Genomic DNA, 26,332 nt, shown 5'->3' with positions numbered 1-26,332 from the left:
TAGGATTGAAACTGGATGACCCAATGAAGCTAAGTGCTTGAGGTCAGTGGGGTTGTTGCTGCAGTGGTCGTTGTTGTTTTAGTCCCCAGAGTCAGGGCTGAATGGATTTGGGAGGATTCCATTGCAAACAGTACGTGGATCTGGAAAATGTCCAAGATCCTAAAATATACCAAATAGAATCCTTTGGTCAGTTGAACCTGTGGTCCCGACATTGGCTAAAGGGTATTTGTTACTTATCTCTTCAGGAACTCTGAAGATGTTCCTCCAGTATGCCCTATATGATTGAGATCCAATTCTTTGAATAAAAGTCCATTAAAATTTTTAATTTTTTTTTAAAATTTAATTTTTGTGTGTGTGACAGCGAGGTGGCTCAATGGATAGGAGAAAAGTCTGGAGATATAGGAGGTCCTGGGTTCACATCTGGATTCACATACTTCCTAGCTATGTGATTCTGGGCAAGCCACCTAGCCCCCATTGCCTAGTCCACCCTTCTGCCTTGGAATCAAAGTATAGTTTTGATTCTAAGGCAGAAGATAAGTTTTTTTTTTTTAATGGAAAAATTTATTTCTCTCATCCTCTTTTCTTGTTGTTTGCCTCTTCCTTTCCTTCATTCTCTTTTCTTCCACCCTCTCTTTTTTCTTTCTTTCCCATCTCTCTTATCTCTTTCAATCCATTTTCTTATTTGTTGGTCAGTCAGCAAACAAACATTTATTAATCTTTACTATGTTTTAGCCATCTTACTAAGTGTTGGAATATAAATACAAATAGATAGATCATCCCTTCTCTCAAGGAAGAAGGGAAGAAGAGGGCTAAGTACAGTCTGGACATCTTCCTTAAATGAAAGTTCTGGGAGGGGTGAAGATTGCTTCCTAGTTCTGAATTCCATAAGAACTGACGAAGAGCTGGATTTGGTAGAGGAAGTCTACCAGTGCAATCTGGAGAAGGGCAGGGGAGAGTTCATGTTTTACTCAAACTGGTATTTTATGCAGAGGGACTTAAACATAGTAGTAGTAGTCTCTCGGTAACCGAGGATGATTGTCTTTGTGTGCTTTCATCTGTGATGTAGATGAGTGTGCACAAAAACACTTGTGCGTGAAGGAGATTTAAGTGGAAAAGTCGATGCACAGAGACAGTCCCACTCTCTCAGCGTTAGAAGCCTGGGTCCATTGGCACGAAAAATCATTACACCTGGAGACTTCCTCAGCTGCATTGGATGGCCGTGTTGTCATTTGTGCTCCAACACGCCCTAAGCACTCCACAGTGCTTTGCTGCGTTGCCCTCTCAGCCGTTTGAACGTTCTTATTGGTTTCTTCCCTCTATTCGGCTGAAGCAGTCTTCACATGCTGGGTGAGCAAAGCCTCCCTGAGCACCCCATACACCCCACATAGTAGGTGATAAATAAACTTGCACATAGTAGGTGATAAATAAACTCATAGTCACTGTTTTTGTTCATTCCAGGAAACCAGAGACTTCCAATCATTTGAGCAATCTAAGACATAGACAAGAGTGAGATACTTTTGCCCTATTATAGTGTTCTTTTCTTCCTATGGATTTTTAACCTATGGCTCCTCCCCTCTTGCCTTGCCCCTCAGGAGAACATAAACTTCTTTAGGGCAAGAAGACATATCATTTTGTATTTATGTGACTAGTGAGTGCCTAGCTATTCCTTATCTTTTTTTTTTAAATAACTCTTACCTTCTGTCTTAGAATAGATACTAAATATTAGTTCCAAAGCAGAAGAGCAATAAGGGTTAGGCAATTAGGTTTATGTGACTTGTTCAGGGTCATATAGCTAGGAAGTGTCTGAAGTCATATTTGAACCCAGTACTTCCTGTCTCTAGGCCTTGACTCTCTATATTCTTGGTCTTACTAAATGTTTATAGGATTAGATGGGTTTTTGGAACCCTAAGATGAAAGGCATAAAAACAAACACTCACTCTCTTAGTCCAATAATAATAGAATGCTGTTTCTCTTCTCTCTGGTTTGATCTCAGTTTCTGTTATTCTTATCAGTCTGGATCTGGCTTCCGTCTCCAATGAGGTAACTCTCCAAGAAGCGTTTTGGGGACTCTTTAATGACAAGAATCATAGGATGTAAGATCCTTTTAATAGAAACGTTGCTTTTTATTTTCCTAATGTAGTTAAGGATGTTATTACCTTTCTTAACGTCTAAGAGTGTAGGATTTAGAGATTTAGAGCTCCTCTTGTCTAGTGATCTCATTTTAGAGCTGAGGAAACCAGGGTCCAGAAAGGTCAATGGACATGGACCAACACATAAAATAGCATTTCTCAAAGTTGTGTGCCATGAAATACTGGGGTTTATATGGCACTGGTAGGGATTCTATGAGAACATTTTAATTCCAGTGAAGTTTTTTCCTCTAAAATATATAATTCTATACAACTTAAAATGCTTTATTTGGGATTTTTTTTACATAATTGATAAGTGGTCCCTTAAGACTTGCCTGGGTTTTTTATAGATGTTTTTTCATTTGGGTGTCATGAACACCCTTGTGAATTAGTTTATGTGTAATATTATCCCCATTTTACAGTAAGGGAACTGAAGTTCAAGAAGGTTCATAAAACCCTTTTCTCCTGGGTATTCTTTTTTCTAGATTTTTATCATATTCTCTCTACTGGTTCTCCTCTATTTGTCTAACTATTCATTCTTAGTCTATGATGAATCTTTATCCAAGTAATTTTCAATAACTGTGGATGTCTCCTTTGGCCATTCCTCCCCCAATTCTCCCTTCTTCATCACTTCCCTGTTACTCTTCAAAGTACCATCTCTTTAGTTTCTCAGGTTCACCACATCACTTAGCTCTCACCCAAACTCTTGACAAGTCTTGTTTCTGATTTTAAATTTCTTATAGACATTTTCTTCTCTGTAGTGCTATAGCAGTGATGGCAAACCTTTTAGAGATGGAATGCCGGTCCCTGTCTTCCCTCCCCCCAGACTGAGTACTGTGCCCCCTTGTACTCCACTTAGGGGATGGAGGAAGTGCTCCCATTGGGCTGCTGGGCAGAGGGGTGAGTGAACTGAGGAATATCCTCAGTGAGTGTAGAGAGGGGGAGGGGAATGGCCCAAGTGCTCTGCTCCCCTCCAGCTCTGCTGCCTGTGAGCTGTCTACCTTACCTAACACTGTGTGCTCCCATTGGGCTGCTAGGCAGAGGGGCAGGGGATGTGAAAAAATGTCATCAGTTCCTGTTCAGAGGGGGAGGGGAATAACTCTGCCAAGTCCCCTCTGCCTCTCTAGAACTCTCTAGTAACAAACTTGAGATGGGGTGAGGTGGTGGGGTCGAGGGCAGTTGCATGCCCACAGAAAGCAGTCTGCATGCCAGCTTTGGCACCCATGCCATAGGTTTGCCATCACTGTTGTATCATTTAATGTAGATATATTGCCAGTTAAGATCTTCATCTCCTCTCACTGAGATAGACTTTTAACTAGCCTCTCTGCCTCAGGTCACTCCCCATTCCAACCCATTCAGTTGCCCAAGTGATTTTCCTAAAGAGTACATCTGACCCATGTTACTCCCCTACTCAGTAAATTTCAGTAACTCTTGTGGGAACTAAATATAATCCTTTCTTTGTCATTTAAAGGCAGCAACCACGTGACATTTTAATGCCTTCAAGTTTTCTCTTCATATTCTATGAAACAGCTATACTGACCTACCTGCTGTTCCTGGATCACAACACTTCATCTCTTGATACTGGCTATCTCCCATGTATAGAATGCTCTCCTTTCTCAGTTGTGACTAGTTTCCTTGACTTTCTTTAAGTCTAGATTCAAATCCCATCTTTTCTGATCTCTCCAGATGCTAGTCCCTTCCTTCTAAGATTACCTTTCTATTCACACTCCATTATCTGTTAATTTACCAATTTTTGGAATGTTGGCTGGGCTCTTTTTAAGTTCCATGTTCAGTGCAGTGCCCAGTCAGATTGTAATCACTTTAAAAATGTGTATTGGAGGCAGCTGGGTGGCTCAGTGGATAGAGAGCTAGACCTGGAGTTAAGAGGTCCTGAGTTCAGATTTGACCTCAGGTACTTCCTAACTGAAAAACTCTGTTCAAGTCATTTATCCCCAAAAGTCCTTAGCCACTCTTCTGCCTTGAAACTAATACTTGGTATAATTCTGAAACAGAAGGCAAGTGTTTTTTGTTGTTGTTGTTGTTATTGTTTTGTTTTGTTTTTTTTTGATAGGTTAACCTAATCACATGGATAGTAAGTATCAAAAGTGGGTTTCACACCTCTCCTAACTTCTTTGTTGTTATTCAATTCTCTTTGTAACCCCTTTTGGGGTTTTCTTGGCAAAGAAACTGGACATTGGAATGGTTTGTCATTTCCTTCTCTAGTTCATTTTACAGATGAGGAAGCTTGGGGCAACGGGGATAAGTGACTTGGCCAGAGTTGCACAGCTAATAAGTGTTGGAGGCAGCATTGAATTCAGCTCTTCCTGACTCCAAGTCTAGGCCTTATTTATCGACTCTGCCATCTAGTTTACTTTCTGCTTTATTTCTTTGATACTGTTCCAAAGTCTCATGATTCCTTCTCTCCTTGATTTGACTCCACACTCCCAGATCCCTAGGATCAAAATTTATGGTTTCCATCAATACTTTGGATCAAAGATTTAGAGCTCAAAGAAACTGGGTAAGATGGGTCTTAAGTACCTGTGTTAGTTGTTGGCAATTGACTTAAGGTTCTCTAACTTCAAATCCATTGTTATTTCTTCTTATACAATATTGCCATCTTACTTCAAATCCCAACATTTTCTGTAGCTAAACTAGTATCAAGTTGTTTTTTCAACTAAGTCTTCTCTCCCTTGAATTTGAGTGTTTCTACTCACTGAAGTGTGACATAACCAGAAATCACATTTTTTTTCTTGCCATTTGTCAAAGTCATTGGAAAGAGAAATAGCCAGCAATGTTGTACAGGCACTGAATTAGAAAAGAGGGAGCAACAGGATGGCCAGAGGATTGGTCTTTGTCCAAGCGAATCTGGTCATATCTCTCTGATTGCTCTCTGCCATTAGAGCTTGTGCCAAAAGGATAAAAAAAAAAGTGATATGGAAGATGAATTCTATAGACTATCTTTGGGGCTTGTGTTACTTCATCTTACAGGCATTGCTGCTGTTGGTCTTTTCTGATGGGCATCGTTTTTTATTGTTTGCAAAACAGCATATTAAATATGATGTCTGCCATATCCTACCCTCATCATCTTCAGTAATATGTTGTTGTAGCTCCCTTACAAGTGTTCTCGATCACATTGTGGGTTGCCTGCAATTTTGCTTGTTTAGAGTTTGTAGTGCCAAAAGATTCATAACCACATAGCATCAGTGGAAGAATATTGGTATTAAAAAGATGCATATTTGTGTGTGTATCTTGAAGGGACTTGGACATTTTCTACAATGTAATGCAATTCATTCTTTCTATTTTTCTTTTCTTTTTTTAAAAATCCTTACTTTCTGTCCTCGTAAGTTCTCTAAGACAGAAGGGTAGGCAAATGGGGTTATGTGACTTGTTCAGAATCACACAACTAATTAGTGTTTCAGGTCAAATTTGATCCCAGGGCCTCCTGATTCCAGGTCCGGTGCTCTGTCCATGTGATATAAACCTAGCTTCTCCTCTTCCTGTTTTTCAACTTTGGACCCAGATCGCCCATTTTTCATGATGAGTGCCCATCCAAACTGTTCTCTAGGAAATATATACATTAGGACAGGAGGTGGTGAGTGTCTTGAATAAAACTGGTATCCAAGAGTTAAACCTTTGGTACATTGTGTAGATTTCCCCCACATAGGATGTATTAGTTGATAGAGGTTAGAATCACAGAGAATAAGGAGTAGATAGATTAATTGATCTGCCCTGGAGAGAGTATCCATGCTGATGAGAAAGTGTTAAAAAGAGAATTATAAACAGAATAAATCATCATCATTACTATTAGCATATATATATATATATATTTTATATCCCACTAGCATATATATGTGTATATATATGCCTTAAGGTTGGCAAAGTGCTTTATGAATATGATCTTATTTAATGCAACTACTCTGGAGAGGGAGTTATTATATTATCTTCATTTAAGATGAGGAAACTGAGGCCCAGGGTCACTCAACAAGAAGTATCCGAAGGCCCATTTGAACTCAGGCCCAGCAATCTATCCACTGTCTCCATGTCACTTTCTCTGAAACAGAATCAAAAGCATGGCCGTTTCACAAAACAGCAACCATCCTTGTATGCAGTGTTGGAGGATATAAGTTCCTTGAGGAGAGAGACTTGGAAGAGCCAGTGGAGAGAGTGCTGTGTCTGGAGCAAAGAAGACCTGAGTCCAAATCTAGCATCTCATATTACTGGCTGTTTGTCCCTGGGCAAATCATTTCAGTCATTTCAATCTCTGACTCAGTTGGAGTTGTTTTGAAGATCAAATAAGATACTATCTGCAAAGTGCTTTGCAAACCTTAAAGTATTCTATAAATGCATATTAACTTGCTACTGTCTCTGTGTCTTAAGTACCTACTCCAGCTAGGTCCAGATTAGTATGACTAATGAATCTCCTGGGGTGCTCTCATGTATTTGAATTTGCACTCACTAGTCAAAATCATAATTATGTACAATATAGGAATGGTTCCAATCCAACGGCAATATGCAACACAAATTCAAATAATGAATTACCCGGCAGGTAATATGTTAGTTTTACTAATCAGAATCAGAACCCAGCTCTATGTGGCAGATACTGTGGTAGGTGTTAAGAGAGTCTTGGAAGAGGGGGCTAATAATCTCTACCCTGCACAGTGCACAGAGCCTAATAGATACTTAATAAATTCTTGTTGAATTGAATTGAATCTGAGTAAAAAGCAAGTCCACTCAGCTGCCTCTTCTGTCACAAATCTACACCTCCATTGCCCCTGGAAGAGGAATGGCAGGTTCAAAGCTGGCATCAGACACTTCTTAGCTGTGTGACCCATGGCAAGTCACCTAATCCTCATTGCCCAGTCCTTACAGCTCTTCTGTCTTGAAGGGTATAATATCTGTTCTAAGATGGAAGGCAAGGTTTTAAAAAAGAAAAGAAATCTTTGTTTTCCAAACCCAAATTCCCTTAACTGGTTACCACTACTTTATTTGTGTCTCTTTCATTTGGATGTAATAGCCTTGAGGGCAATGTCTATCTGGCTTTGGATTTTGTGTCTGGTTAGCACTTAGTGGAAATGTGTTGGTTTTTTTCCATTCATTTATTCATTTATGTAAATAGAGATTGGAACCCATCCCTATGATTTCTTAAATTTGGAAACTCCCAGCTGTTAAGATTCCTTTTACCAAATTGATTAGCAACTTTTCTGCAATTGATAGTCTTAGAGAGTTGCCTGGAGCACTGAGGAACTAAAAAAAAATGTTTTTTTGAACTCTTCCCTTCCCTCTTGGAATCAATACTGTGTATTGGTTCCAAGGCAGAAGAGTAGTAAGAGCTAGTCAATGGGGGTCAAGTGATTTGCCCAGGGTCACACAGCTAGGAAGTGTCTGAGGACAGATTTGAACCCAGGACCTCCCATCTCTAGGCTTGGCTCTCAATCCACTGAACCACCCAGCTGTCCCCAGAACTAAGTGTTAGTATCAGTATATTTCTGAAGTAAAATTTTTACTCCCAGCTCTACTCAAAATCGAATTCTTTAGTTGTTGTGGTTGTTAAATTATGTCTGCCTTGGAGATGATTTGCTGTTTCCTTCTCTGGCTCATTTTTATAGTTGAGGAAACAGGGTTAAGTGACTTGCTCAGAGTGACACAGCTAGGAAGTGTCCAAGGCCAGATATGAACCAACAACCTCTTTTCTCTAGCCTAGCTCTTGATCCACTGAGCCTAGCAATCTCTACACATTATATATTTTATTTTACTTATTTATTTTTTCTAAACCCTTATCTTCCATCTTAGAATCAATACTAGGCATTGGCTCCAAGGCAGAAGAGTGGTAAAGGCTAGGCAATTGGGGTTAAGTGACTTGCCCAGGGTCACACAGCTGGGAAGTATTTTAGGCCAAATTTGAACCCAGACCTCCCATCTCTGGACCTGGCTCTCAATCCCCTCAGCCACCCAGCTGCCCCTACATTAAATATTTTAAAGGACTTTCACAAACATTTATCTCCTCTGACTTAGATAATGCCTTCATGAAAGATTAAATGCTGTGTTCCCTAGTGGGTGAATATGGAAAGTGAAGTTCAGATTTGGTGATGATGCATTTAAGGGATGCTTGGGATGAAAACATGCTCCCTAACATCCCAAGGACCTTCCAAGTTAGGGGTTTGTATTTCCCTAGGCAGGAGAGCCTTTACAATACTGTGTGTGTCAGGATCACACAGGAGATGCTTTGATTTGGTATCTTAGGAACTGTGTCCAGAGAGAAAACTGGGACTGAAATTGTGACACTGTTTCTTTTCCCATTTGTGATCCATTCCAGTGGGACCACATAGTCCTTCTTCCTCCCTTCCACCCCCTTCTCTCCACCTCCTTGGTTGCTGAAATTTTAAACAGACAAAGAACACTAACCAGAGTTAGTGGGAAGAAACAACATTGTTTTTGATGAGACATTAATGAGGCTTGGTTTTTATTATTTCAGCCAGAAATAGGAAGAAATACTGTCTTATTATAAAACATCAGTTCTGAAAGGAACCCTGGGAGTTCCTCAGGGTCTGTAGACTTTGCTCTGAATATCACCAATTTGGGGATCTGTGTACTTCATCATGCTCTCCGAGGAACCAGTAAGAAACTGGGCTATAAAACCGTGAAATACCTTAATGGCCTCTGGTAACCCATGGAGCAATCAGAGCTGTGTTAGCCACCTTTTGTCTTATCCAACCTCCATTTAGCCATTAAAATGATATTTTTAAAGGACAAATTGGATCATGTCCCTCCCTACTCCCCTGTTTCAGAAGCCACAGACACTCCCTATTATCTCTAGAATAAAATACAAGCTATTTAGTTGGGCATTTTGCTTTTACAAGGGGTCAGCTTGGTGGCACAGTGGATTGAGAGCCTGCCTAGTCACAGGAAGTTGTGGGTTCCAATCTGGCCTCAGCCTATTCCCAACTCTGTGACCCTGGGCAAATCACTTGATCCCCATTGCCTAGTCCTTACTACTCTTCTGCCTTGGAACCAATATACAATATCAATTCTAAAATGGAAGGTGAGGTTTTAAAATACTACTACTAATACTACTACTAATAATAATATCCCTTACAATCTGGCTTCAGATTACCTTACCAGACTCACTCTCCTTCATGCAATCAGTCACACTACCCAACCCAAACTGGCCAACTTCACATAGAACATTCCATTTCTTGTCTCATTGCCTTTGTACAGGCTTTTGCCATGATCTGAATGGGCTGCCCTTCTTGCCTCTGCCTCTGTGAATCCTTGATTTCTTTCAGATGTCTTTCTTTAAAGAGATTACTCTTAGGAACTTCTTCAATATATATGTGTTGGCTAGTGTGATGCTTCTCAATAACTGTTTTCCCAACCAATTTGGTATAAGCTGAATTTATATAAATCAAATCCCATGATAAATATATGAGGGGAACTTGCTAGTTAAAGGAAGCCCATGGTAAAGCTTTCATAAAAATGAATAATTATGCAATCTTGTTGCTGTAATTAATTTTTGTGGGTGCCAGGCTTGCTTAAATGAAGTATATAAACATCATTGGAGATTTGGATCTTTCTTTGCTCAGCCCCTGCATAACACTGTACCTGGGGAACTAAGAGATCAGGGAGGTTTAAGATACTCCAGGGAGCAATCAGAGGGTATTCCCTGGTATTCACTGATCCTGAAAGACCTCATATGTCATCTAGCTCCATCTGTATCTCTAATATTCTTTTTTTTTTTTTAAACCCTTATGTTCCATCAAAGAATCAATACTGTGTATTGGTTCCAAGGCAGACGAGCATTAAGGACTAGGTAATGGAGGTTAAGTAACTTGCCCAGGGTTATACAGCTGGGAAGTGTCTGAGGTCATATTTGAACCCAGGACCCCCTGTCTCTGGGTCTGGCTCTTAATCCACTGAGCCACCCAGCTGCCCCCTGTATATAATATTCTTAACAAGTAGTTACCCAACTTTCAATAGAAGACTCTCAGGCAAATGGAACTTGTTCTTATATGAAGCAGCCCCTTCTACTCCACTTCTTTATTTTGACCTTAAACCTGCCTCCTTCTAATTTTTACCTATTGCTGCTTATTCCTCCCCCTTGGGCCAAGCAGAGGAAGTCTAATCTTCTTATGACAGCCCTCTGAAAACTTGTTATTTTCGGAGTCTTGATTCAGGATGTTGCCCTTGAGTCTTAGCAGAAGGCATGCATGCATGGGCTTTTGGCAAGGGTGCACCAGGATGGAAAATTTTATGCTTCAGTTTCTCCCTTTTCCTTGTTGTCAGGTCAGGTTGGGCTTAAACACCTAGTAACTTTCTGACCAGTGGCTGGGTATGTATGGTCTCAGCAGGGAACCTTTATACACTTGCCATGATTTGGCTGTTATTCTGCAGTTCAGAACTTGCCAAGTGTAAGAAATTCCCCTTTGGGGAGCTCTGCCTGGTCTCCTTCCTAGCACTGTCCAGGGAAGTGGTGTCTTAGAATGATTGTGGCATCTTAGGATCACACATTTAGAGTTTGAAGGGAACTTAAAGACCTTCTTGTGCAACTCCCTCCTTTTATAAAGGAAACTGAGGCCTACAGAGATCAAGTGATTTCCTTAGCAGGAGTTAAACTCTTTGTCTTTCAGTTTCCAAATCTCACAGATCCCATACACAGTGACAGAGGTGAGATTTCAAACCCAGGTCCTCTCAATCCAAATCCAGTGTTTGAAATCGTGTATCTTTTTCCTCCCTAGAGAGGGTTTTGGAGAAACTGTTCCTATCAATAGCAGAGGATATAAGGGTCTAGGGATAGAATATTTGATGGAAAATTATTTGCCAGTTTGTCTTGCCTATGAAATGATTGAAGTGGGAGACTGAAACTGGATTCCTGTCTTTGACCATGATTTTCCTCTTAACTTGTTATGTCTTTCCACTCTCTTTTTAAATCTAAATCCTACTAATGCTTCAGGACATATCTGATCCCCACCTTTTCTGGAAGGAAGCTCTCTGTGATGCCATACGTCTTCTACCTTTTTTTGAACTCATAGGTTACTGGATACTGATGGTGATGATTTAGCATTTACAGGGTACTTTACATTTAGTCCCATTTTATTCTGTTTTGCAAACCCTCTTTAATTTAATGCAATCCAAATTATGCATTTTATGTCCTATGATGCTCTCTCTATTACCTGTTTGTTCTTCCCATAACCATAGATCTTATAGAATAGCTATTTCATATTCCTCTAAATTGCTTAGACCCTTTCTGTCTAAATCAGCCACCTTTTATTCTGGCAGCAACTATGGGAGGAGGGTGCTATAGTCTTTTTTTTATAGAAACAGTGGCATATTGAGGCCATCTACCCAGTAAGTGAGTGAGGCCAGACTTGAACTCAGGCCCTTTTGGTTTCAGGTCCAGTGCTTACTACAGCACCCCTGTACTGTATCACTTAGCATGTCCTATTGTCATCTTAAGCTTATCTTAAACTTTCCCTTCCACCTGATTTCACCCTGTCTCCATGACATCCATGTTCACCCATGTTTGTAATTTTGGAGTTATTTATGCTTTTTCCCTTTCCCTCATCTCTCCTATCTAATCATTTGCCAAGACTTGCTGGCTCTCCCTCTTCAACTTCTCCCACATTCCTCAATACCATTCCTACAGCCAAATAATATCATTACTCACGTAGACCATTATATTACTCTTCTTTTTTTAAACCCTTACCAAGTATTGTTTCCAAGGCAGAAGAGAGATAAGCAAATGGAGGTTAAGTGACTTGGCCCGGGGTCACACAGCTAGCAAATATCTGAAGGTCAGATTTGAACTCAGGACCTTCCCTCTGCAGGCTTGCCTATCTGTCTAATCTACTGAGCCATCTAGCTACCCTCTTCCCTCTGTTTTCTCTCCCTTCCAATCTGTCTTTTATATCACTGCCAGAATAATTTTTTGAACACACAGGTCTAGTCATTTCATTCCTAGGCTCAAAAATCTTTAGTTGCCTTCTGAATGACATATTTTCTCATTTGCCTGGCATTCAAGGTCTACCATTATTGCTTACCTTTATAGCTTCATCTCCCATTCATAACCCGTACACATTCTGTTCTCCAATCACTTTGTCTGTTACCTGTGCCAAATAAATACACCATGAATTTTCCCATCTCTATGTCTTTGCTCATGTTCTTATTCTCTGGGCTGCCAATGTCCAATCCACCCTTTACCTGTTGACTATCCATCCATCCTTTCAAGAAGAACTCAAATGACACTCATTACATGAAACTTGCCCTAATTCTCCTGTTTGCTAATGGGCTTCCTTCTCACTTCCTCTCTAATGCATCTATTATGAACTTTGAGATGTCAGAGTTTAGTCAATCTTCTTCGGCTTCTGCACTAAGCGCCAGAGAAACAAAGGAAAAATATTCCCTTTCTTCACTAAACATATCTGAGTGGAGGAGACAACATATAAATAAAGTTACAAACAGAGTGCAGATAGAGTAGAGGAGAAGGTGCTAGCCATTGCTAGACTGGAGAATGAGAAAGGCTCCCTGTAGAAGTTGGAAGGTGAGCTGAGTTCAAAGTTTTCTTCAGACACTTCCAAGCTGTGTGATGATGGGTGAGTGACTTAACCCCAAATGGCTAGTTTTTCTGTCTTCAAACCAATACTTAGAATCATTTATTAGATAGAAGATGAAGATTTGAAAAAAATAAAAGAAGGCAGAGATTCTTATAGCTAGAGGGAGGAGGGTGACCACTTCAGGCATGGGGGTGGGAACAGTTGGTGAGAAGCCACCAATACTGGAGATAAGAGCGTTATTTTGCTGTTTGGGGGACATTTTCATTAGTGTCCAATTCCTTTTGTAACCCCATTTTGGATTTTCTTGGCAATGATACCTGAGTGGTTTGCTACCTAAATGCACATGTAACAGTTTGTGTCTCTGTGTGTGTGTGATTTCACTAGTAAATATACTCACTATAAAACTATAACTACATGAGAGCAAACACTGATAACTCTTACACTGGCATTGTGCACACCACTAAATGGTGGCATTTAATATGTGTTGAATTTTAAGTATCTGTGCTCACTTTCCTTGGCATTTTAATGCCTGTCTTTTTTTCTGTTTATTGTATATGTCTTCTTTTCCTTCTAAGCCCAGGCAACTAGGAGCCATAGTGGGTAGAGCACTGGATTTGGAATAAAAAAAGAGCCAGGTTTAAATTCTGCTTCAGACACAATTAACTTTGTGACTTTCTCAGCCTCAGTTTCCTCATTTATAAAATGGGGTAATAATGACACCTAATCTTCATCAATATTGTTGTGAGGATCAGATGAAGTAGCATGTAAAATGTTTCACAAACTTTAAAGCATATGTGTCAGTTAATACACAATTATCGTCAATGGGAAGGTATAAAGGAAAGCAATAATGGAGGACCTTGAATGCCAGGCAAAAGAAACTTTTTTTTTTTAATTCCTCTTCAGCTAGCAGTGCTTTGAGTCAGGAAGACCTAAGCTCTAATTCCTCAAATGAATGACCCACAGCAAACCTCATTTTCCTCATTTCTAAAATAATAAGAAAAGCACCTGAGTTATTGTGAAGATCAAATGAAATAATATTTGTAAAGTGCTTAGGACAGCTCTTGTCACATAGTAGGCACTTAATATATCCCTCCCTCCCTCCCTCCCTCCCTCCCTCTCTCCCTCCCTCCCTCCCTCCCTCCCTCCCTCCTTCCCTCCCTCCCTCCCTCCCTCCCTCCCTCCCTCCCTCCCTCCCTCCCTCCCTCCCTCCCTCCCTCCCTTCCTTCCTCCCTTCCTTCCTTCCTTCCTTCCTTCCTTCCTTCCTTCCTTCCTTCCTTCCTTCCTTCCTTCCTTCCTTCCTTCCTTCCTTCCTTCCTTCCTTCCTTCCTTCCTTCCTTCCTTCCTTCCTTCCTTCCTTCCTTCCTTCCTTCCTTCCTTCCTTCCTTCCTTCCTTCCTTCCTTCCTTCCTTCCTTCCTTCCTTCCTTCCTTCCTTCCTTCCTTCCTTCTTTCCTCTCTCCTTGGAGTTGAGTCCAAAAAACTGATTCTTCCATTATATATACATATTTTCAAATCCTTCACTGCTCAAAGGAAGGAGCCAAATGAAAGGGACTTTAAAAAATAATAATAAAAGGGACTGCCCAAATTTCTGTCTCAGAAAGACTGTCTCAGCCCTTACTTGGCCAAGCAGTAGATGAGTCCTCAGGTTGTGCTTGGAATGGGATCTGTCAGGAGTTTTCCCATTCCAGTGGCTTGAGTTGACCTGATGTGACTGCCTTTGACTGCATACTTTCATTTCCTTTGCAAGTATTAACCTTCTTGGACAGTGTTTCCCACACTTGGGCTGTGTTGTCTGGGGCTGGGGTAATCTGTGGGTGCTATTTGTGGATCTCTAGTTTTCTTTAGGGACATTGGTGCACCCCCTATCTCCACTCCAGTGGCATAGTTTGAGGATGGGGTCACCCTTGGGGAACCACATTTCTTTGCTTGTCACATCCCGGAGTCACCATGACACAGAGCAGAAGCAGCTGGCAAGCGTCTGGCCTTGCTGCCTGAAGTCAAAGGATGGTTTTTCTTCCTGTTTTGTAAATTTAACCCCATTTAAGCATCAGTCTTTGCTTACTAACACATACTCACCACTGACCTCTTTACAAACTGTTAAGTGTCAGTTCCTATAGCCATGTGGAAACTCAGCCCAGCAGCTCGAAGCTTTGGGATCAGGATTATATGTTAGAGCAAGCCTTGACAGCTGAGCATCCCGATGGGCTGACAGAGAATTTTCCTCCTGGGCAGAATAGAAGGCAGAACATCTCTTCCCCCCACCTCCCCTCAACTCAGTCGTTATGACAGCTTTAAAACTGACATGAGAACAGAGACCAGGATATTCATAGTGTGGTTTGTTCTGTTGTCCAGAACATATCTATCAAATATCTGGAGATACTCATAGCCAAGAATAGTTATAACTACTTTCCTTAATTGCTTACAAGCACATTAAATAAGGCTTAGGAGCTAGGTTAGGTCATCTCCATGGTAAAATTATTGGCTCATATCTAAGGAAATAGAGAAGATGCTGGCAATCGAATACTGTTGTTAGATTGTTTCAAAAAAATATACCCATTCTTCTTCCCTGAACTCCCCAATCATTGTTCTTAAAAGTCAAAAAATGGGTTTGGACTGGGGGATTTCTAAGACACCCCCCCCCCCCAACTCCTTTTGTGTCTTTGTCTTCTTTCTGTTCTCTTTCTGCTCTGACATTCTTTGAGCAAGTGTATAATGGCAAGCTAGCTCCAGGCTATACCATTGTTGCCATTCATGATAAGGGTTAGATTTAACCTTTCTGCTCTAGCAGTTATGAGAGAATTGTAGACTATAGTGATCATCTGGTCCAAACTCTCTCATAAAAGGTTTACTTAATTTTATTTCTGCTGCATGTTTTGAGCTGGAGACAGTATGTGTAATATTCCACATCCATAGTTCCCTACTTTGGGCATGAAGGAAGCCAAGTGTGGTCATTATCATGATACAGCACTCAATCTTTTTTTTTTTTTGGTTCCTTCTGTTTATATCACAGTCATTGTGTACTTTTTTTTTTCTGATTCTTCTCTCTGCATCAGTTTATATGTCTTTTCACATTTCTTTGAATTCTTTATTTCTCATGGCACATCAATATATTCACATACTATTTATTTAACTGTTAACTAGTGAAATGAACAGTCGCTCTGTTTCCAGGTCTTTGCTACTATAAGAAGAGATGCCATGAATAAGAATGTAATATTAGTAATAACTAGCATTTATATATTAATATAATATACTAATTATGATATTATAATATATAATCACATATTTTTATAACATTTGTAATATTATGTGGTAAGTGCATAATCTCATTTGATCCTCACAACAACATTGGGAGTTAGGTGCTATTATTATTCCCGTTTCCTGTTGAGGAAACTGAGGCAAAGATTTAAGAAACTTGTCCAGGGTCACATAGCCAATAAATGTTTCAGGCTGAATTTAAACTCCAATGTATCACTTAGCTATCTTTGACATTTATATAAAACTTAAGCTTTGCAAAATGCTTTCCATACATTATCTCATTTGAGAGAAATAGGGAATAAACATTATATAAATATACACTATATAAGTGCCTACTATGTTCCAGATTTTTCTGTTTTCCTTTCACCTCTTTGCAACTTAGGTACATAGGAATAGGCTCTTTGGGTCCAAGGTACTAGACTGCTTATTCACTTTTTCTTTTATATAATTCCAAATTAGTTTCCAGGATGTTTGGGTCAATTTAGCAATGTATATGAAGAGTATAATAGTATTCCCATTTTATTGAAGCCTCTTAATTTGACTATTTTCATCTTTTGTTTCTTTGCCAATTTTCTGGGTGTGGAAAGAACTTTGAAGTTATTTTGATTCCATGTTTTATTGTTAGTGACTTTGAACTATCATTCATGTGGTCATTGATAGTTTGCAGTTTTTCTGGGAACCATTTGCTCATATCCATTGTTCATTTGTCCATTGAAAACCACTTGGTTTTTAAAGCCTGCTACATTTGGTACTACCACTCCAGGTTACAAACACAATAGCATAGATTATTTAATTGTAGGTAGCAAGTGAGTACTGTGTGGGACAATTGGGTAAATCACATATTCTTCTATATGATTAATTTTTCCCATTATCTCTGGTGTCTCCCTTCCTTCCTTCCTTCCTTCCTTCCTTCCTTCCTTCCTTCCTTCCTTCCTTCCTTCCTTCCTTCCTTCCTTCCTTCCTTCCTTCCTTCCTTCCTTCCTTCCTTCCTTCCTTCCTTCCTTCCTTCCTTCCTTCCTTCCTTCCTTCCTTCCTTCCTTCCTTCCTTCCTTCCTTCCTTCCTTCCTTCCTTCCTCCCTTCCTTCCTCCCTCCCTCCCTCCCTCCCTCCCTCCCTCCCTCCCTCCCTCCCTCCCTCCCTCCCTCCCTCCCTCCCTCCCTCCCTCCCTCCCTCGTACTCCCTAGTAGTACTAGTATGGTCATTAATGTATTTTTCTTGTATTAAAAAAATCCAGATAAAATGTACCATGCCAATAGTTTTGTATATCCACAAAACATTTTATTGTTACTTTCTGCTTCTTGGCAAATTTCAAAAGCATTTCTTTTGCCTTCCCCTCAGGTCATCTCTGCGGTATCCAGACTCTCTCTGCACAGTATTGCACAGAACAAAGGAATTAGGTAAGTTTTTTCTGTGCTTGGTGACTGATAAAGAGCTCTCTCTCTTCTCTTCTTCTTTCTCTCTCTCTCTCTCTCTCTCTCTCTCTCTCTCTCTCTCTCTCTCTCTCTCTCTCTCTCTCTCTCTGTGTGTATTTATCACTGTCCACTACTAGCCCAGCTGGTGACAGACATTGGAATTTTAAGCAAACATCTTACAGCCTGGCCCTTTATCATACATTTTCAATGTGGTGTAGAATTGCCTTCTGACTTGAACTCAAAAAGAGTAGGGAAGGGGAAAAAAATAACCACTAACCTTCAATCCACACCAGGGAAATCTTGCAAGCATGTTTCTCATGACTGCAAAATCTCTTTCGATTTAGGTAATAAGATCAGCAAATTAATCCTTTCACAGATCATTGCCTTCATAAATGTAATGGAAAGAGCAGAATGGTTTTGGTGAGAATCAAGTAGCCTCCATATTTGTAGCTATCAGGCAGCAGATGGATAGACCTGATTTTATTGGGATTTTGATGGCCTTTGAACTGAAGTTCCAAGTGGTTGTTTAGAACAGAGACTGTATAATTTTGTGAACAGAATGCTGGACATGGAGTCAGAAAGATGTGGGTTCAAACCCCACATCTTATATTTAGCAGTTGTGTGATTCTGGGCAAATTATATATATATATATATATATATAGTTGCTTTACATTTACATATATATTGTGTATTCATTCATATTAGTATGTATATATTATATGTGTGTGTATAGAGGGGGAAAGGCGAAAGGGTGGAAAGAAGCATCTGAATGTTTAGAAGGATGTAGTCGGGGTGTGTTGGAGCCAACTCAAACTGGATTGTGAGAGCTGATTATTGTCAATATTTATACCTTAGAAATGGGCAAACATTACAGATCAGGGCTTAATTAATTTTTTCTAAACTTAAGAAAGCAGTGGAGAAAATATTAATGTAGATTACTCTTAAAAGTTTGTCATTACTACTTTTTTTTAGGGTCAGTTGATTATTAAACATTTACCAACATACCACTGGATACAGTCCAGGTCTTGCCTTCAACCAAATCGATTATATTTGGAATTAAACAGGAATTGAACCAAAATGTGAATGGGTAGCAAGGTATTTGCATCAGATACAGGTCAAGGTTGGGCATTTCTGGAGGTACATACTTCAGTGCATACTTGGAATACGGAATAGGAAAGGATTTTTTTTTTCTTAAATTCTTTCATTCTATCTTAGAATTGTTACTATTTATTGGCTAGGTCATAGAGGTTGAGTGACTTACCCAGTCATATAGCCAGAAAGTGTCTGAGGCCCCGTTTGAATCCAGGACCTGTCATCTCTAGCCCTGGCTCTTTATCTGCTGAGTCTAGTTAGCTTCCCTTAGGAAAGTAGTTTTGTGTCTATGAGTTCTCATAACCAAGCAAATGTGTTTTTGTTTGTTGTTTGTTTTTCCTTATGGAAGAAAGTTTTATTGAATCATATAAGAGAAAAAAATATAAAATAGAATCTTCAGAAAAAAACATAGTTCTGTTGATCAACTTTTTCCTAGAGATCTTTACATATTCCTTTAGAAACTTTTTTTTTTACTTTAAATTTTATTTTAAAATTATTTTCCATAGTTACACGATTCTTCTCTCTCTCCCTTCTCCTGCAGTTGACAAGCAATTCCACTGGGTTATACATATATTATTACTCAAAGCCCATTTCCATATTATTCATTTTTGTAATAGAGTAATCTTTTAAACCCCAAACCTCAAATTATATACCCATATAAACAAGTGATAAATCATATGTTTTCTTCTGGATTTTACTCCCACAGTTATTTCTCTCAATGTGAATAGAATTCTTTCTTGTAAATCCTTCAGAATTGTCTTGGAACCTTGCATTTCTATTAGTAGCAACGTCAGCTACATTTGCTCATCCCACAGTGTTTCAGTCACTGTGTATAATGTTCTCCTGGTTCTTATTTCACTCTGCATCATTTCATGTAGTTCCTTATAGAAGTCTATTGATTCATCATTCCTTATAGCACAATAGTATTACATCACCATCATATACTACAATTTGTTCAGCCATTCCTGAACTGAGGGACACCCCCTCATTTTCCAATTTTTTGCTGCCACAAAAACACCACCTATAAATATTTTTGTACAAACAGGTACTTTCCTTTTAAAAAAAAAATCTCTTTGGAATACAAATCTAGTAGTGGTATAGCTGGATCCAAGGGCATGTATTTTTTTAAAAAATCCTTTTGGCCACAATTCCAAATTGCCTTCCAGAATGGTTACATTGGTTTACAATTTCACCACCAATGCATTAATGTCCCAGTTTTTCTACATCACCTCCAATATTTATTACTTTCCTTTACTGTCATATTGGTCACTCTTCTAGGTGTGAGGTGTGAGGTTGTTTTGATCAAGCAAATAGTTTTAAACACAGCCTTCTTAGAACTAGGCAGCATAAATAGGAAATGTTTTTAAAGTTTGCAGTGTTCCTGTCTGGGCGTGATGGGAAGCTTTGAAAGAGCTACGAAGTTATGCTTCCATGCTTGTGTATGTATTGCATTCCTAGGTTGTACATAATGCATGTGTATATTGTACATAGTAAATTGGCTTTGAAATTCAGAGTTCATCTAGCTTGATTTTGATTTGTGGTGAAATTCTAGAACATGTAATTAAAATTGTGATTAATGAACACCTTGAAAAGAAAGAAAGGGCCACAACTCACCAGTATGTCTTCATCAAGAACAGGTTATATTAGACCAATGTAATTGCATTTTTTTTTTTGACACAGCTGTTAAACTGTTAGATCGAGGGAAACTGTAGAAGGTATAATTTTGCTAGGACTTAGAGAGAGAGCATTTGAGAAAGATAAACATACTCTTGTAGGTGTGACGGAGAGAACTGGCTCAGACAATAGTTTAGTTAGGTGGATTCTGCCCTGATTGAATGGGCAGAACTAAGGATTAGTTATTAATGGCTCTGCATCACTATAGAGGAAGATCTTTAGTAGGGTGTTTCAGAAGTCTGAATCCATCCTTCTTCTGTTTCAATATTTTTAATCAATAACTGTAGATGACATTTTTAAGATTTGTAGATAACACAAAAATTGATAGCTGCTATATTAGATGGCTGAGCCAGGATTAAAAGGATCTGAATAGGGTAGAATGTTGGGAAGAATCTAATAAGCTATACTGTGATAGGAACTACAATAGGAATAAATGTAAAGTCTTAGGTTAAAATATTCAACCTCACAAATATAAGATAGGGAAGGTGTCAATCTGAAAAAAGATCTGGGGTCAAATGTGAGTTAGTTGTATGGCATGGAAGCCAAGAAAGCCAGCACAATTTTGGCTTGATTGAAGAGAGGCACAGTGACTGGTGCTGGGTGGTGATAGTACCTAGAGTATTTTGCATCTGTCCTTACTACTTCTAGTATGTTGAATTCAGTTCTGAGAATGTGGTATGGGTCATGGAATGAGGGGTTGGATATCAAGAAGATCTGTTTTTAAATCCCTTATTGAGAACCGTGTGAGTATGGGCGCAGTTTGTGCCTCAGTCCCCCTATCTATAAATTGGGTATGGGGCAGCTAAATTGTACGATGGATAGAATGCCAGGCTTTTGCCAGTTTTCTGGTTCTGGAAAGAACTTTGAAAGAAGTTAGACATGGAGTGTCTAGCCTGAATTCAAAATCTACCCTCAAACATTTACTAGCTATATGATACTGAGCAAGTCACCTATTCCCATTTACCTCATTTTTCTCATCTTTATGAAATGCCCTGGAGAAGGAAATGGCAAACCACTCAAGTAACTGTGCCAAGAAAACCGCAAATGAAGTCACGGAGTTGGACATGACTGAATTAAGGAGACAACAGCAATAGGAAGGAAAATAATCTCTTTTGCAGGAGTGTTCTTCAAGATGGACCGTGTTCAGTGGTAGACAAGCCAGGCTCATGAGAAATCTGGAGCTTGTGTCATGTAAGGATCAATTGACTATTTAGGTTGGAGAAGAGAAGATTTAGGGAAGGCAAGAATTGCTTTCTTCAAGTATATGAAGGACTGTCATGTTGAAGATGGATTAGATTTATTCTGCTTGGTCCCAGATGACAAGACTAAGAGCATTGGGTAGAAATCACAGAGGCCAACTTGGGCACCATGGAAGAGAAAACTTGCTAATAATGAGAATTATCCAAAAATAGAATGCTTCCAGAGGTGGTATATGTGTCCCCAGGCACTGGAGGCCCTCAAGTGAAGCTTAGAGGACTAGTAATCAGTCAGGTAGAGAGCAAAAGGATCTCTCACAGGCATTCCAAAGTTGAGATTCTGTTATCTGGATCTTTGACTTGACTCTGATTTACCTGTCTGGACCCTTGTGTTCTTCTTTGCAAAATAGGGTCAAAACTGCTCCCTGGCCCCTCTCATAGACCTGTTGTGAAGACAGAATAAAATTCGTGTGTGTGTGTGTGTGTGTGTGTGTGTGTGTGTGTGTGTGTGTGTGTGTGTGTGTGTTCAGAAAAAGATGCAATGATGTTTTAAAGCTCAAATGAGATTTGTTGTTTGGTCATGTCCAACTTTCCCCCCTACCTTGAATACTACTACTGTTGTTTTTGAGTCATGTCTGATATTTCATGGCTCCATTTTGGGTTTTCTTGGCAAAGATACTGGAGCAGTTTGCCATTTCCTACTCTAGTTCATTTTACAGATGAGAGAACTGAGGCCAACAAGGTTAAATAACTTGTCCAGTCACATAACTAGTAAGTATTTGAGACTGGATTTGAACTCTCTAAGGTGAGTCATCCTGACTCCAGTCCAAATGAGATTATGGGCATATATAATTACTGTTGTTGTTGTTAGCTTCCAGTCTGATGGTGACTTCATTCTCTAAGCTTTCTACTACATTCCTAAGAAAAAGCAATGTTTAACAACTGGCTCTTCTTAAAAGAAATGGACTCATTTAAAAATATGAACTGAATTATTAATACTTTCAAAAGTTGGAGCAATCAACACAATGATAAATCAAGAACTGTTTTATAATCTTTGCTATTCCTGGGCTGTATGTATACAAGAGTCTCTCTCTCTCTCTCTCCCTCTTCCCCTCTTTTATTCCCTCCCTCCCCCTTTCTTTCTGTCTTACAAATGACACTGGGTTAAGTGACTTGCCCAGGATCACACAAATAGGAAGTCAAATTTGAACCCAGGTCCTCCTGGCTCCAGACCTGGCTCTCTGACTATCTGCTGAGGCACCTAGCTACTCCAACTGTACACTCTTACAAACCATTTGGAGCTTACTCCAACACACACCCCTCTGGTAGGAAGTGACTTACCCCTTGTTCTGATAGCCTGTTCACAACAGATGGACCACTATTAGGACCTTAACCATCATCCCCACTAGCTGACAAACAACACTGGACTTTAATGTTTGCAAAAGTCATTTTCATGGCGTCCTTGTGAGGCAGCTGCTATTATTCTCATTTTACAGATGTGGTTCCCTGACTTGGCTGTTGTTCTGGGGCAAAGACTAGAAGCCATTCTCATTCATTTCAGTGTCCTCTCCACTCTTTTTCTCTGTGTAAGGATAACCTTCTCCATGCTCCTCAACAATGCAGAATACCCAGGCAAGCTGCCCTCAGTAAGCTGGGTTGGGTAATTTTCTCACGCTTCCATAACAGAGTGTGAGAATTTTTCTAGGTAATTTAAACAATCTGGTGGCTGTCAAGAATACATTCAAAAACCACTAACTAAGCTCTTTGTCTGAGACCAGCTCCTAATGGTATTAATTAGGAGTCATTTTGAGCCTGGCCCCACTTTCAAACTGAGCCCTCAGTCCTGGGATCTCTGCCTCATCTTCCTTTTCATAAGATCCTTAGATTTAGGACTGGGAGAGACTTCAAAGCCCAGCCCCACTTCTTACCCCAAAGTTTAACTCCTTGACTTTACATAAGAGGAAATGGAAATCCGAAGAGGTTATCTCTTGTTCCAGGTAGCAAGTTGCTAGGTAGGAGTGGAATCAGGCCCTGGGACTCCAAATCCAGCCCTCTTTCCATTGTACAGCTTTGAAATCTCTGGAGATCCCAACTCAACTTCTGATGCACTGCCCCTCCCTCCCCACCCCACTTTAAAAATGATCATTTTAACAACCCCTGCACTTTGCATAATGAGATGATTTACCATAAGAGCCTCATTATGCATCCCAATGGCTGATGAATTGGCAGCTTAATCTAAAAATACAGCCTAGGGTCACAGGGGGGCAGTCAGTGGGGTTGGAAGGAAGAAAAGAAGGGCTTTCTGAGCCTGGTTCACCCCTTCTATATGGAGGCTTTTGTTTGGGGAAGAACTCTTCCTTGAGTCTTATGGTCTTGAACAGACCAGAAATACCAATATGGCCAACTAGAGTTTTTCCTCCCACAAACTGACCAGGCACTTCTGCCTTTATGTTGGAGGAGCCCAATTTAAGTATCTCCAAACAAAAGCCTAGGGGTAAATAAATGGGGATGTATTTTACTTGCCATAAAGAGGACATTAGTCTGGTGGGCACACCTCATCCGCCTCCCCACCAAAAATAAGACAGGGAGAGCAGATGATCATGCTTTATTTCTGCCAGCAGGATTCCTGGATTGTCTGGAAGCTACTTTCTAGACATGTCAACTTTGGCCCCTTTCACAGAGTAATTCAGTTATCTTTCAAAACAGTTATGCAGAAGTGACAGGGTTATTTCCAAGAACAATTTTCCAAAAGGGGATGAAGGAAGAGCTCAAGATAATGGATTATTTTGCCTGTCCTGGGGCTCAGATTTGCCTTTGCCCTTGTTTCCAGCTACATCTGGTACATTCTTTGAGGGGAGGGGAGTTGGGGGGGGTAAGATTTCAATACTGAATTATCTGGTGGGAAGAAGGGCAAGTGTGGTTTGGTATGAATTTTTTCAAATAGACTTATGCCCATGTTGCTAACAGAATGCGTGCCTGTCATCTCTCCTTGGCAAACATTTTCCTAGTTCGAGTACCCAGAGGGCAAATTCAAGCTGTCTGTGAGCCCCCTGTTACCCAGAGAGTTGAGGGAGAAAGTGCTGGCAATGTACAGCTGGACAGAGGAGAGGGGCATGCAACAAAAAATGTCCTTAGGCACTGGGAAGAGGAATGGAGCAACTCCCTTGAGTTCCCAGGAGTGCCACATCTTCCCCAATGCTGCCCAAGCCTTGGGAGGTGATGCTCATCCTTAAATCAATCTTGCTCCTATTTAAAGTTCTAAAAGTCCTTTTGAGGGGCAAGGCTATGGCACAGTGAAATCTTTCAGGTTGGCCAGGACTTTTTTAGGTCATTCCAGCTTAAGGATTCAATCAACAAGCACTTATTAATAATTTCTTATTGGCCAGGCTCAATACTTTATTCTGGGGATACAAAAATAAAACTGCAAGTCTCTGCCCTCAGGGATCTTAAATTCTACAGGGAAAGTATGGTGAGTTGCTCCTTTCAGGGACTTCTTCTAGGAAGTCATCTCTTCTGTCCCTTTCAACTCTGACATTGTATTCTGGGGCCTTCTAACAGGTTGTTCTAGTGTTGATTTTCTCTGTCCCAAGAGTCCTTGCAGTCCTGCCATTCTCTGGTTCTATGGAACCTTGGAGTGTGGATAGTTCCTCTTAGATGGGCCTTTTTGTCTTAAATATCCTTCAAAGTTGGCTATCTATTACTGACCAGAGTAGACAGTAAGAAGCAGCTGAGCAGGGGTCAGAAAGCTGAATTGCTTCCCAGCTTCTCCTGAGTCAGAAACGAAGTTAATTCCGAGAACATGAGGCACACCCATATTCAAATGTGAGTTCAAAAGGATACTGGTGAAAGCTAAAATTAGATAAATTTTTATTGCTGGTATTTTTAAGTGACCCTTGCCCCTTTACTAGCATTAGTAACTGAGATAGCTTATCTCCAGATCTATTGGGAAACTTTGTTTTTCATTCTTTCATGTAGTCAGCCATTCATTTATCCATTTATTTATTCAAATCAGCTAGGTTAATTATTCATTCATCTTGGACCTAGAGTCAGAAAAACTGGAGTTCAAATCTGACCTCGGACACTTTATTAGCTTTGTGACCCTGAGCTAGTTAGTCATTTTAACCTGTCTGCCTCAGTTTCCATATTTGTAACATGGTGGTAATAATAGAACCTAAGTCCTGGGTTTGGGGAGGATAAAATGAGATAATACTTATAAAATACCTTGCTAATCTTAAAGAGCTATATAAATGCCAGCTATTATTATAAACCGTATAATTGTCTACTATATGTAAAACACTATGCTAGATTTAGGATGGGGTTGGGGGAGAGCAAGATACCAAGTTTAGGTCTGATAGTCCCTAATAGTGCTCACAATTTAGTAGGGAAGTAATTTGGCATTGCTCCATAATAATGTTCAATATTACATGCTAACTACAATAGTTAATTTCAGATAATTGAAATGTCCAGCAGAGAAAGCAGATTCAGATGAACAATAGCAATATTAAGATGCTAAGGAGCTCATCATAAAAAGAACATTATTTTGCTCTCCCTGCCAGGTGACATGAAGCTTTTTTTGCAGATTTGTGTGTGTGTGTGTGTGTGTGTGTGTTATTTTTGTTTGGGGGGAAGGTTTGATGGAGGGGTAGCCCCAGGGAGCTTCTTTTTTTTTTTTTTGCTTTCATTATGATAATGGAATTGGCATAATTTATATTGGCAGTCGGAGGGGAATAATTGGAGCAAATTAAAATCCTAGCTGGGTGGGATCATGAGAGGTCACTTGAGAATGCTGGGGCATTCCATCCTGGTTTCCTTTTGGAACACAAAAATTGGCCTGTTGGCTCTGACCCTTCACACTCTGCCAACATGTCTTCCTGATGCGATGTGAGGCCATTGCCAGTCTCTCTCAACTGGCCTGTGACTGCTTGCTGACCTTGCGCTCAGATTGTTGCTGCTCCTAGTGACAATTAGCAACAATGATTTATAGTTACATAGCGCTTAATATGGATAAAAGTTTTTTGTGGCCATTTTCTCAT

General features: G+C 39.9%; 1 protein-coding gene across 4 annotated transcripts in view; it reads left to right on the top strand.

Annotated features, from left to right (window-relative positions):
* Positions 1 to 26,332, top strand: part of VAV2 (vav guanine nucleotide exchange factor 2) — a 460,307-nt gene that overhangs the window by 233,641 nt on the left and 200,334 nt on the right. For all 4 annotated transcript variants that reach the window (XM_056812667.1, XM_056812665.1, XM_056812666.1 and 1 more), the window contains exon 3: positions 17,264 to 17,322. In XM_056812667.1, coding sequence (XP_056668645.1) covers positions 17,264 to 17,322 — 59 coding nt within the window. The remainder of the gene's footprint in view (positions 1 to 17,263; positions 17,323 to 26,332) is intronic.

The sequence above is a fragment of the Monodelphis domestica genome, chromosome 1 (genome assembly GCF_027887165.1).
Source record: "Monodelphis domestica isolate mMonDom1 chromosome 1, mMonDom1.pri, whole genome shotgun sequence".
In the NCBI taxonomy this organism is placed as follows: domain Eukaryota; kingdom Metazoa; phylum Chordata; class Mammalia; order Didelphimorphia; family Didelphidae; genus Monodelphis; species Monodelphis domestica.
This window is presented reverse-complemented; position numbering and strand designations above follow the sequence as displayed.